Here is a 12,476-nt window from a genome sequence, read left to right on the forward strand (position 1 = left end):
GGGATGGGAGTGGGATGGGAGTGGGATCGGAGTGGGGATTGGAGTGGGATGGGAGTGGGAAGTGGGGAGTGGGATGGGAGTGGGATGGGAGTGGGATGGGAGTGGGGAGTGGGATGGGAGTGGGATGGGAGTGGGATTGGAAGACAATTGACTTTTTGACATAAGGACTCGAAAGGTTATGTCTGCCGTAACAGTGATGTCCCTGGGATATTGAGTTTTCAGGTTCGTGCGACCTTTTCACCTTAATGGGTCATAGTTTTTGAGAATACATTTTTGCATTTGTGCTTGAAATGAGCTTTGATGAACTCTCCAAATGTAGGTCAGGCTTTAAATTCGAGCTTTCAAAGTACTAAAAGCTCTGCAATGTGCTTCTCGTCGACTTCGAAGTTATGAGAAGTAAATAAATATCTCACAAAATAGGAACGATTATACGGCCAAAAAAATATCCCAAAGCTAAAAATCTACAATAAAATATGAGACATAAATGACCTTTATCAGCTACCAATGTCAAACAGGGAAATAAACAGCCCGGAAGGCCGTAACGACGAGGTCTGATCATTGTATGATAGCGTTTCCCTAATGACCGCTATCAGGTTCACCATACTTCGGAGGACTCGGACGCTACCGTTAATGTTGTCATCGCATTGTTGTTATCAAATCGGCCGGTGATTTAAACCTTTTGTTAGAATCGGAAAATTTATGACTTTTTTGTGATATTAGAGGTTTAATTTGAATTAATAGTCAAAAGCTGTTTCTATATCTATTGAGTGGCCATAAAACAGGTTCTAAGTCAACAATACATTGTCATGGTCAACTGAACGTTTGCTTTGATCCGCCAAGCGCCAAAGGGATACGGTTTCACGTATACTACCGTTCACCTAAAGATGTAAATCATATATTTTTTGTTTACAAGATAAATTTTATTATGTGAAACATCAGTAGCAATGAGGTTTTTATTGGACAGAACCTGATGAGTGGTGTCGCTTTTCTCTCACCTGTGGTTGACCAGCGGCAGGTGACATTCATAGCGATGATATAGTTAGCTACTGTGTGATAATGTTCTAGCTTACAGCCAGGTATGACGTTTAAAACGTCTTATGAGCCCAGAACAAAGTGTACTGTCGTTTTAATTCCTCTGTTAACAGACTTCATATTATCCATCGGAGAAAAGCGAGCAGTCTACAGACATATTAAATAAGACATTGTAAAATATGATCCTACGTACGCCTACCTGTAATACAAATAATGGTTTGTTTTGAGCGCTGGTGGGATAACTTCCTCGAAACCAGACACGTCTTGACCTGAAATTGAGACAAAATATACACGTCCGTTTAATGGGACTGCTTGATGTCATTCTTAACTTCGTCAGGGACGATGTGAATGTAGTCTGTTTTACATTAAGACCACCCATATCGATGTTGCTTCCTGTAAATTACTTCACTTTTTGCGAGGTTGATATTTTTGCGCGAGGTTACGTCAATCATAACTTTAAACACTCGATAAAATACATATCCAGGAACATTAAAAAGATATTAATATTAGTCTATACTAATTTTCCGTTTATGATTGTGAATTTTCCCGAACAAATCGTCTATTGCAAAACCACAGAAAGAAATATTCGCAAAACATAATTATTGTCATTCAATTTAATGATTCGCCAAGCTAACTAAGGGTCGGACATGGAACTTAAGGATATATGCTACCTATGTGTGAGTTACACGTCTCCTAAACAAAAGAGTTTCACATCAAAACAATTTTTATGTAAAATAATGTTATGTTCATTAGGCAAATTTAGGACATTTTTTGAAAAGTAAACACAGTAAAATTGACAACTCAGGCGATTCTGATTAATAATAATAATTAAAATATTTCAAGGAGAGGAATTAGCTTAAAATCTTAGTTTGTAATCCAATCCGCTTTATACTATGTTTTGTAGTATGTTTAAAGTGCAAACATTGGATATAAAATAATGTTTAGTTTTGATACATAAAATAGAGAGATGTCAAAACGACGTTTACGATTAAGGGCGCGTTTGAATGGGACGTTTAAGTTCATTTGAGTGAGATGAAACTATATGGGCTGGAGGTAAAACAAGGGTCGTTCGGGGTACCTGAAACATACAGTTTTATGGCCTTAGCATTATTTTAAGATTCTGAGTGATTTCAACGAGTACATTTTGGTTTACTGTTCAAATGTGTCTTCGTACCTTGTGTACGTTTTCAATGTGTCATCATTTTTTTGTGTACTTTTCAAATATACCACTTATTTTTTCTAAATCTGTTAACATTTTCTGGTGTATCTTTTATCAATTACCAACCAACTTCATAAAGATATTTTATAACTTTTCACTGAGTGGAACTCTGTTGTTAAAGAAGATATATGTCGCGGCATGGTAGGATATAGCCTTAATACATTTCAGAATATTAAATGGACTGAGATAAGTCCTGTATTTGATTTCAAATTATCATCTTAATGTGTGTATTTGTTAAAAAGTGTTAAGAGCCAATTGAAATAAATTGTCCACTTAGATAGCCCAACAAACGAATATTGTGTTTTTGTCGATATGTTGTAACGCCCCGTCTCTGTATCCAACAGGGGGGGGGGGACCTAACATGGGAAAACATAAATTTTAATTTCGTTTAAATTTTCTGTATAGATCAACACACATCCACGTACAAAATTATTAAGGGGACTCCATTTAAAAGGCATTGCCATAATTTCGTGTGTTAAGTTAGTTTGTGTATTATCTATATAGATGTATCTGAGTATAAAGTTCCGTTAACGATTTCACGGGATGGGTCACGAAAGGTGATTTTTTTACGTCAAAAAAGACAGAGAAAAGAAATGTTGTCAGGTTTAGGCTAAGACTTGTATCCCATCTGTAAACTGTTTATAAAGCGCCCAACCACATGAGTTAAATCAGATACAAGAGAGTGTTTTTTTCCGAAGAGAGTGTAAAACTCATATAGTGCAACGCACAAATGAAAATAAATTGGTAAATAAGTTGTCAAATCAATTGATACTTTAATTTTCATCCGTAACATTTATTGGGATAAGTGAGAAAGAAAACGGGGTTCTCTAAACGCTTGTAATGGTAGTACATGTAGCACGTCGGTCTGCACATAACTCGCCTCACTTGATTCCTTAACAAGTGATCTCGGGGGGAAAATACGGAAATATACCAATACATGTTATATATGAAATAAAATATTTAATCATATGTTTAGAAGAATTTGTGTACATGTGTCCCAGATTGAAAAAAAACGCGATTGCTCGACATGAAACAGCTTCCCACCTATCTATTACAATATACGTGTATTGGCGTTAAATGCGATTTTACTTGAGGACGGTATACTGGCGTATCCTCTGATAAACTCCCCAACGCCCTAATTTAATTTCCTAAATAATCACCGATATAATTCACTTCGTTCGCCAGTGCAATTAACTCCCCTTTAATGAGATTTTTTCGTGCTCTTACTTTTCTTGAATTCATAAACCCCGATTGAGGATCACATTATTCATGAAAACCTCATGTTTATACTTAGCCGGGTCTTTGATGCGGGTTATTAACACTGACAGTTAGCCTCATAAAAACCTTCGATCTAAATAAAAAAGATGACTAAGAGTCGGAAATATATTATGTCTATAGTTTAACTACAGAGTGATGCAAATTGATAGGGAACAACCAAGAAAAAGTGGTTATTAAAATGTAAAGATATATTTCTTGTCGAGAAAGTAATGAACTGATTCCAATGAAGTTTGTTGGGAAGTTTAACAAGATATTAAATCGTTGTTGGACGCGTGTAATTGATAAGTGTGTTTACAACACGTTTAGTCAATGTAATGTGTGTGTTTACAACACCTGTAGTCAGTGTAATGTGTTTGTTTACAACACGTGTAGTCAGTTTAATGTGTGTGTTTACAACCCCTGTAGTCAGTGTAATGGTTGAGTTTACAACACGTGTAGTCAGAGTAATGTGTGTGTTTACAACACCTGTAGTCAATGTAATGTGTGTGTTTACAACACGTGTAGTCAGTGTAATGTGCGTGTTTACAACGGGTAGCAATGTGTAAGTACATTAATATCAAACGTAGTTGGGGTCACACTGACCTTTGAACTTGATACAGTTGTCATGTGTTTGGACCTATCCTAATGTTTAGAGAGTTATATTAGACGTTTCGGGGGTTTATTTCAGCTTAATTCCTGTAAATACCATCATATGGGGAGGTGAGGGGTGCAGAAAGTTAATCTAAACCCCTAAATGGGTAATGTTCCTCTTTACAGATTAGGGTAGGTCCATGAAAGCCAACAGTAACACATTCTCATGTCCATGTGTCCGGGGTCCGGAGAGGAACACGTGATATGGCCGACAGTCAGGATTGCTGGGAATAAAATGTTGGGGAGGCACACGTGTCTACTAGGGATAGGCTTAGGTTTGGCAGTCTGAGAGATGGCATTTAACTCGCCATTTTCAGACCTGCGAAGGCGTCGGTGACTGTGCACAAGAATTGGTGACGTAGAAGGAGGCAAAGTGTTACTGGAGTTTTCTGTAAAAAATCTTAAACTTCCCATGAGTATGCTACTATAGCACCATTTCATCATTCTGTTTACCTTTGACATGTGACAGTCTGCACAGCAGTACGGCAATGCATCTCAAATACTGACAGTATATATAAAGCAATGAACCAGTTTAACATCACGTGCGAGATTACAATAAAATTACCCTCATCTGACCTTCATCTGCAACTGCGCGAATGAAAATGTCGTTTAAATTAAGAAACCGTCACATAAAATCCAGCGGATCACTTATTGGATAAGAGTTACTGTTTCATCATCAACATGGACTGGTGTACGCACCTGTAGATGTCTGACGCTGATAGCACACAACGGAAACAACATCAACCGGCTTTATCATCTATTTTTGTCATTTAACATTTGAAATAAAATGTTCGCCGGAAATACTTCCCTACCCCAGGTTATACTATAAAATTGCTCCTTAAAGCCAACTAGCGGCTTAATGCATGACTAAAGTGTTTTCTGGCAACGGCGGGAGATATCAAGGGTAGATAATTCAAAGTGTTAGATAAACACACGGCAGGTTGCGCTGCGAGAGATTGTTACGCAATCAAGAGCTGAGAGAGATTGGTGTAGATTTTGTGGGGTTGGCAGTACTCACGCGGAATGACCCGAGTGGCCTCCGATTACGACAGCGGAAACAATCGAAATATTTGTTAATGTTCCGGATTAAATCTGTTCGCTGAATATACATTAATGTTTAACAAATACTCTATGATATTACCTTTATTTATGAGTGAATGTATGAAGACTTTAGCACCGCCATGCCATTTTGTATTAGATCTATATAGTATTTATTTAGCTATAACATATCATCAAGATGCGCCATCACTGTTTTCTGAATCTAACTCCCAGCTATACTTTGAAAGCAAATAGGTTTCAGTTTAGTAAAAGGAGGATAATGTTGCAGCCTGTCTTAGAGTTTGGACCATCGTAATAGCAAGCGTAGAAAAAATAAGAGGTACCCAAACTCGTCACCACTCGGCCGATTCCAGAAAAGGGTACCGGAATAGACCGATGATTACCGAGCTTTGGGTGTTATTGGTCTATACTTTCTATAATTTCTGTTTCCTTTGTTTCAGGTTCCGAGGTTGTCTGAAGCAGTCCGTGTCTCCGATGGCCAGTCTGATTGGGAGGATTTACTTCAACATCATGGGATCCAAATGTTTCACGGTTTCCATGGAGGAAGTGTGTGTCCGGCGGTCCTGGTGGGGACGCTGTGAGGAATACGGACAGCAAGAAGCGGTCAAAATCGAGGATCAGGAGCCTTACAATTATTGTGAGGGTAGAAAATAGGCGGACAAGGCCTCTTACTGTGAATACAAAGTGTATGGGGAATACGGGTCCTAGTTACATATAGGGGCAAGGACGTCTCGAGGTCTTTGTGGGGACAAAGTGTCAGGACCTCTTGGAATGGAAACGAGCTCCAGTGGTCCTGACGACATATAGGAAATACAGATTATCATGTGGGAGAATTAAGTGAAGGAATACAGGGTCCTAATGAATAGACGACAATATGAGGGACCCGGGTTCATACAAGGTGTTAAGGGGTGTTAGTTTGGAGAGGGTAGGCGCGTATGGGGTGTTGCTCTCGGTCCGGGGAGGGTAGATGCGTACAAGGGTCTTACTGTCTGTTCGGGAAGGGTAAGCGCGTACGGGGTGTTACTCTCGGTTCGGAGAGGGGTATATGCGTACGGGGTGTTACTCTCGGTTCGGAGAGGGGTAGATGCGTACAAGGATATTACTGTGGGGTCCACATATACGGAGACATGTAATCTTACCGTGGTGTAAATCCAAGTAATAAAACACAGGGTTCCATTGTTTGGATGACAAGTGAGGATGAAGCTAGTAGACAGAGTACAGGGGACGGGAGTTAGCTCTACAGTGCGGTATATCTGTCATATAGGTGATAACGATATAGGAATTATAACCGGATGATGTGCAGGATTATATCTAATTACAATGGAGACTTGGTCGACCGCTTGACTGATTGACGGACGGACAGGAACCCGCTATATGTTCGCAGTAATACTTCGGAAATTTTGATGGGACGACTTCAAAATGGCATTTGCATGTTAAGACATAGGCTTATATTTATATTCATATAGTTGTACAAAGTGTGTGGCAGTCGGCTAAACGCCATTGTGACATAAGACTGGTATACCTGGGCCAACTTGTATGAAACATCTCAAAGTAAAGGAAAATCTCAAGCAATGTATTGTCTATGGGAAATCTTAAGACTTAAGGAAACCTCAGGAGTCGAGATGCTTTATACAAGTGGGCCCTGGTTACCTGTTATCACAGCACAATGTGATGAGTGTGTCACAGATCGATTTGTGACGTCACAGGTGTGTGGCGACATGGTTTTTCTAGAGAGACAGAACTAAATCCATATTTTATCGAAAGAGACATTTGATATTGATTTGGAATATAACGAATGTGATTTTTCACCAGTTTCCATTTATATGATATTTTCCAAATGTAAAAGATTGTAATTTTTTTCGTGTGAAATCAAGCAACGCATAGATAACATGCCAAAAGGCTTGTGATATAAGAGATCAATTCAACTGGTTTGATAAAATTCATATAAGACGAAACCTGTATAAGGTCCCATACATATATATATATATAAAAAATAAGATTAACGACCGACTGAAAAACTAGCTGCTTTCACCCTTCACAGGGCTCTTCAGGTTTATTCAAAAGTTGTTCTTTTGAATAAACCTGAAGAGCCCTATGAAGGGTGAAAGCAGCTAGTTTTTTAGTCGGTCGTTAATCTTATTTTTTCTATATTTACTTCCTTCACATGGACATTTAATCCTTTTTTATTATATATATATATATATATAATACTTCAAATAAACAGTCTGAAGAATCTCCTAGAAGAGATGAAAGTACTAAAGACTCGTTGTTAAGAATTTTTCTTTATATAACATATATATATATATACATATATATAAAATGTACTTTGAATGTTACACAACATTGATTGAAAGACGGAATTACTCGTACCCGTTAGTCCTGTCGCCGGTACAGTATCCGGACTGACTGCTAGTTAGTCCCAAACACCACGTGGTACCGGCATACCAAAGATACCATCACACTGATCAGCTTTATTGCAGCGTCACAGAACTGTACACATTATCATAGAGTGTATCATACTATCTGCCTTCATTTAAAAAATATCAGCTAATTCACTTACAATCAAACATCGCAAGCACTTTCATGTACCTGCATCTTCAAAGTACTCGGTTTGTAAATAGGTATTAATTGAAATGTTTACAAAGCAGGTAGATTTTATCGCCGTTATTCATGAACTGTTAATGGTTTCTGTGAGCGAGATGATATCAATTACGGGGTGTATATTCCTCACCGATCGTAACCTCGTCACCTCGGCATAATCGCTTCATCACATAACTGACTCACCCACTATAACGCGGGTATCATTTACACCTTACACCGCCCAGGTATGATTTAACGGTTACACCGTCTGTGGTAGTCTCGTTCAACCAGACTCTTGTTGTCTGGGCAAGCTACGCCGAACAGAGTATCTTAGATTACAAGTGGTAAGCGTCTGGTTGAACGAGACTACTGTCGTTTCTCAACCAAATAGTCTCGTTCAACATGACTCTTGTTGTCTGCGAGCTACGCCGAACAGAGATTCTTGAATTACAAATGATCAAGCGTCTGGTTGAACGAGACTATCAACCAAACGCTTACGCATGAAATATCGAAGCGTTTGACATATGTTTAAAATTAAAATAGTACTCGTATCCCATTTTTTTCCCGGTTTTTAAATGCCGGATTTCGTTAACAGTTTTAACTGTAAATATCGGTGAACATGGATACGGAGTACGTGTAAATATAGTAGAATTATCTCCCAGTAGGAGTGAGTGGAAGTACGGGTAATTTTTACGTCAGAGACGGGCGTCATCTAGTCTTGTTCAACCAGATCTTGTTGTCTTCACAAGCTACACCGAACAGATAATTACAAGTGATCAAGCGTCTAGTTGAACGAGACTAGGCGCCATCGCGCAAATATCATATTCAAGAGTTACAGACATTTGTCACATTTCGAACATATTTTTATTGCCCCTATGCCAGATATCGGCACAGTGTACAAAATTAATATGGCGCCCATCATTGACAGTGAACGACATGTATAGTTATTATTGGTCAGTTTTCGTGAATATTTGTTTTTACGTATGTTTTCAAGGCAATTAATTACTTCATGAGAATTTAGTGAATAAAACCTCGAAATGAATCCAACCCGAGTATATAATTGAGACCTGCCGTTACCGAAACCTGAGTTAAACGACACCTTATAATATCTTACAGTAATCTCATTGCCCCGAAAGAGCCTTAATTTACTGACATACTCTCTTGTCTGTTCAAATGGGGGTTGGGTGGGGGGTGGGGGTGGGGGTAACATTTACCGATACACCGTCTTTTCCGGCCAAAGTATTCTGTATGTTCCAATTTCTAAAACAAAACCCCATTTTAATCGACACGCTCTCTTATACGACCATTTTTGTTCAGTCCCTGATTTCGGTTAGGACAGGTTTCACTGTATATCAAATATTGAATGTACTGAAAATTCCGAATTTTCGTAAATTCACGTTCGGGTTCATCGGGAAATACCACAAAAATATATATCTCGCAAAATATGACTAGTTTACAGCATGTTCTTTTTTGTATTATTTATTGTGATCGTCTCTCTCCCCCATTGTTTTATGCCCACTTTTCACGTGTAATGTGTACATATATGTGTATACATCTATGTTAATGTATGGTTAAGATACCATTATCTCTGTATACCAGCAATAAACCCAACATACATGTCTATAAGAATCTTTGTTTTCTTTAACTGTGTTGGACCACAGGGGTTCGTTACAGCACACCCATATCAGTATAGCATATGTGTATTTCAGATATTTGTAACGAACCCCTGTGGTTGGACGATGGTATTGCAGTCAGACGTTGTAATTAAATTCATTTTTGTGCAGCGGAACCGGAAGTGACGTAAAATCAACCATCCGTTTCCTGAAACCAATCTTATGCTCCATCGCCAATTTTGTGCTCAACCCATATTTTTTGTTCCTGTGAAAGATCAATAATATAAACACATTTTGTCAATGATATTGAAGATTTTTGGTGAGAGATAAAGCCGACAACCGTTTTTAATGTTTACACTAGACGTCAAGACCGTGTTGTATGTTTACACTAGACGTCACGGCCGTGTTGTACGTTTACACTATACGTCACGACCGTGTTGTACGTTTACACTAGACGTCATGACCATGTTGTACGTTTACACTTGACGTCACGACCGTGTTTATGTTTACACTAGACGTCACGACCGTGTTGTATGTTTACTCTAGACGTCACGCCCATGTTATATGTTTACACTAGACGTCATGACCATGTTGTACGTTTACACTAGACGTCACGACCATGTTGTACATTTACACTAGACGTCATGACCATGTTGTATGTTTACACTAGACGTCCTGACCATGTTGTATGTTTACACTAGACGTCATAACCATGTTCTATGTTTATGTAAGTTACGAGGAAATTTTTTGGGCACAGAATTCATCCTTAAGCATGAGAAAGGTTTCATGAATACGGGACCAAATCCTCGTGATCACTACAGGGCAATATATTTTCAATCTGATTGACTGATATTTGAAATCTTGGGAACAGGTGACAGGTTAAAAAAACTGTATAGAAACTGGAAATGGGAAACTGTCTATGACTATGCTTAATTTACTTTTTCTTCGCTGTGGCGCCATCACTGGCTGTACAGGAAACAAGCGAACAGGTTTACCGATATTAAACGTTAAATATTGATCGATGAACAAGTGCCCTCAAAATTGAAAATTAGATGCTATTCAGCCGCCAGACGTTTCTTGAATTTTGACAGTCTAAGGGAGATTACTCTTTATAGCCTGCGCTCAAACATTTCCTTCGCATGGGGAGACCGAGAGACGTTCTCTTTACAAACGGGAGTAAAAGCATCCAGCTGAATTAATTTGGACTGTTCTCCGTGTCATTTGTAAACCATGTGATAAATAGAATATCAAATTCGTTTCCATTCCGTGAGATTACTTAAGTGTGTCATCAAAAAGTGACTGAACCAATTGAACCGATTGAAGTATTTGAAGTAATTGAAGTAATTGGAATGTGTGTACTTTAGTCAGTAATACGCTCTATGACCTACCACAGGCACTTGTTGTTTTATGAGTCACAAAAGCTAAAACGAAGATATTGATGATAAAAAACCATGTGATGATTTGATACCAGGACCCGGAAATTTGTTTCCATTTCTATGACTGATATATTACAAGTGTCTCGGCGACATCGCATATTAAACGAGTTTATGCCTACTCGTTTTTTACTGAAAACCGACAAAATTTGTTCTTTTTATTAAAATGATTTGGTCAAACCTGCTTTAACGGTCACCTGTTGTAAGTGGTCGCTATGTATGTGCTGGCGGCAGGCCGGTGTTATTTCTCCGGGTACTCCGACCTTCCTCGACAACCAAAATCCGGCACAAAAACACAGACAAACGACCCAAACCGACGAAAACCACTATATCAAAACATTGGACCTAGCGGCCACCTGTCTAACGCGGCCAACTGCCACTAAAACAAACACCCATCATATTATTTAAACCGCTTTATTGAATCAACTTGGACCGAGATGTGACGGCTATAGGTACACTTTTATAAGGCATGGATCATATTTAACTTGGATAGATGGTCTATTTTCCTTCAACCGAACAAAAGTGTATATGGAACTGAAGTTTAGACTCGGCAAGGACGTCAGACATACAGGGTAAGGACGCCAGACATACGGACAGACGTACATACATTTATAGCCCATCAACCAACAACCATGGGCTACTTTCAATGAAAATAATAATGGTTCCTGTTGCGGTTGAAGTTAAACGTTAATAGAGGAAGCAAAGATCAAGGGCAAGAGTCAAGAAGCTTTATTTAACGTCACATATACATGTAACATAATAACATTAGCGCTGTAGTGCTATTCTTGCGACAAAACATATATAAAATTTAACAAGGATCACAGTACTTATGGATATAAATATATAAATAGAAATAAAAAAAACCAAGACAACAATTCAATTAAGATATGCTACAGATATACAGTAGAACGTATGAAATCACAGTTTATGCAAAATAATAATTTAGAAATTTTAAAAGAAATAATTTAATAGTGAACACTTGTATATCACACAAGTGTTACAAAGGACACTATTATAGTGTAATGTACATATATGCTAATGTAGCAAAGTGTAAAATTTTACAGGATATACACTAATATAGTGTGAATTAAAAAGAGACTATGAAGTCATAGATTGAAACAGAGAGCTATAATTATGATATTGTAGAAAGTAATGATCTTTAAATAATGGAGCTCAAGTCTAAAATAAATATCAAATATATAATAAGTATAGTACTGAAGTATATTAAATAAAATAAATAAGCAACAGTGAAGTTAAAGAGTTGTAGTAGAATACATGTAGGTAGATTCCAAAGGGGGACAACTCACACTATATGATGTGTGCAGATAGCACACGAAGCAGCCCACGAAACGACTTATAGTTTTCAGCCAATCGAAGTTCATTTGGTAGGCTGTTCCACGCCTGGGCAGCAGCAAAACGGAAAGCTCTCTTACCATATGTGGAGGTGTTCACCTTTGGGATCTTTACCAGGTTATCTTGTCTCAGATTGTAAAAAACTTCTTTCCTCTCAAGAAGATTTTGTAAAATTGATGGAGAAATATCATTTAAAATTTTAAAAACCTCAGAGGCAATATATTCATACGTTTTACATGTAAAAAATCAAGTTTGTGTTTTCTTAGAATATCAATGACT

General features: G+C 38.0%; 1 protein-coding gene across 1 annotated transcript in view; it reads left to right on the forward strand.

Annotated features, from left to right (window-relative positions):
• Positions 1-7,258, forward strand: part of LOC110457150 — a 25,602-nt gene extending 18,344 nt beyond the window's left edge. Inside the window, exon 2 of the mRNA XM_021508261.1 lies at positions 5,659-7,258. Coding sequence (XP_021363936.1) covers positions 5,659-5,872 — 214 coding nt within the window. The 3' untranslated portion in view covers positions 5,873-7,258. The remainder of the gene's footprint in view (positions 1-5,658) is intronic.
• Positions 7,259-12,476: the final 5,218 nt, after the last annotated feature.

Source organism: Mizuhopecten yessoensis, unplaced genomic scaffold (assembly GCF_002113885.1).
Source record: "Mizuhopecten yessoensis strain PY_sf001 unplaced genomic scaffold, ASM211388v2 scaffold9031, whole genome shotgun sequence".
Taxonomy (NCBI): Eukaryota; Metazoa; Mollusca; class Bivalvia; order Pectinida; family Pectinidae; genus Mizuhopecten; species Mizuhopecten yessoensis.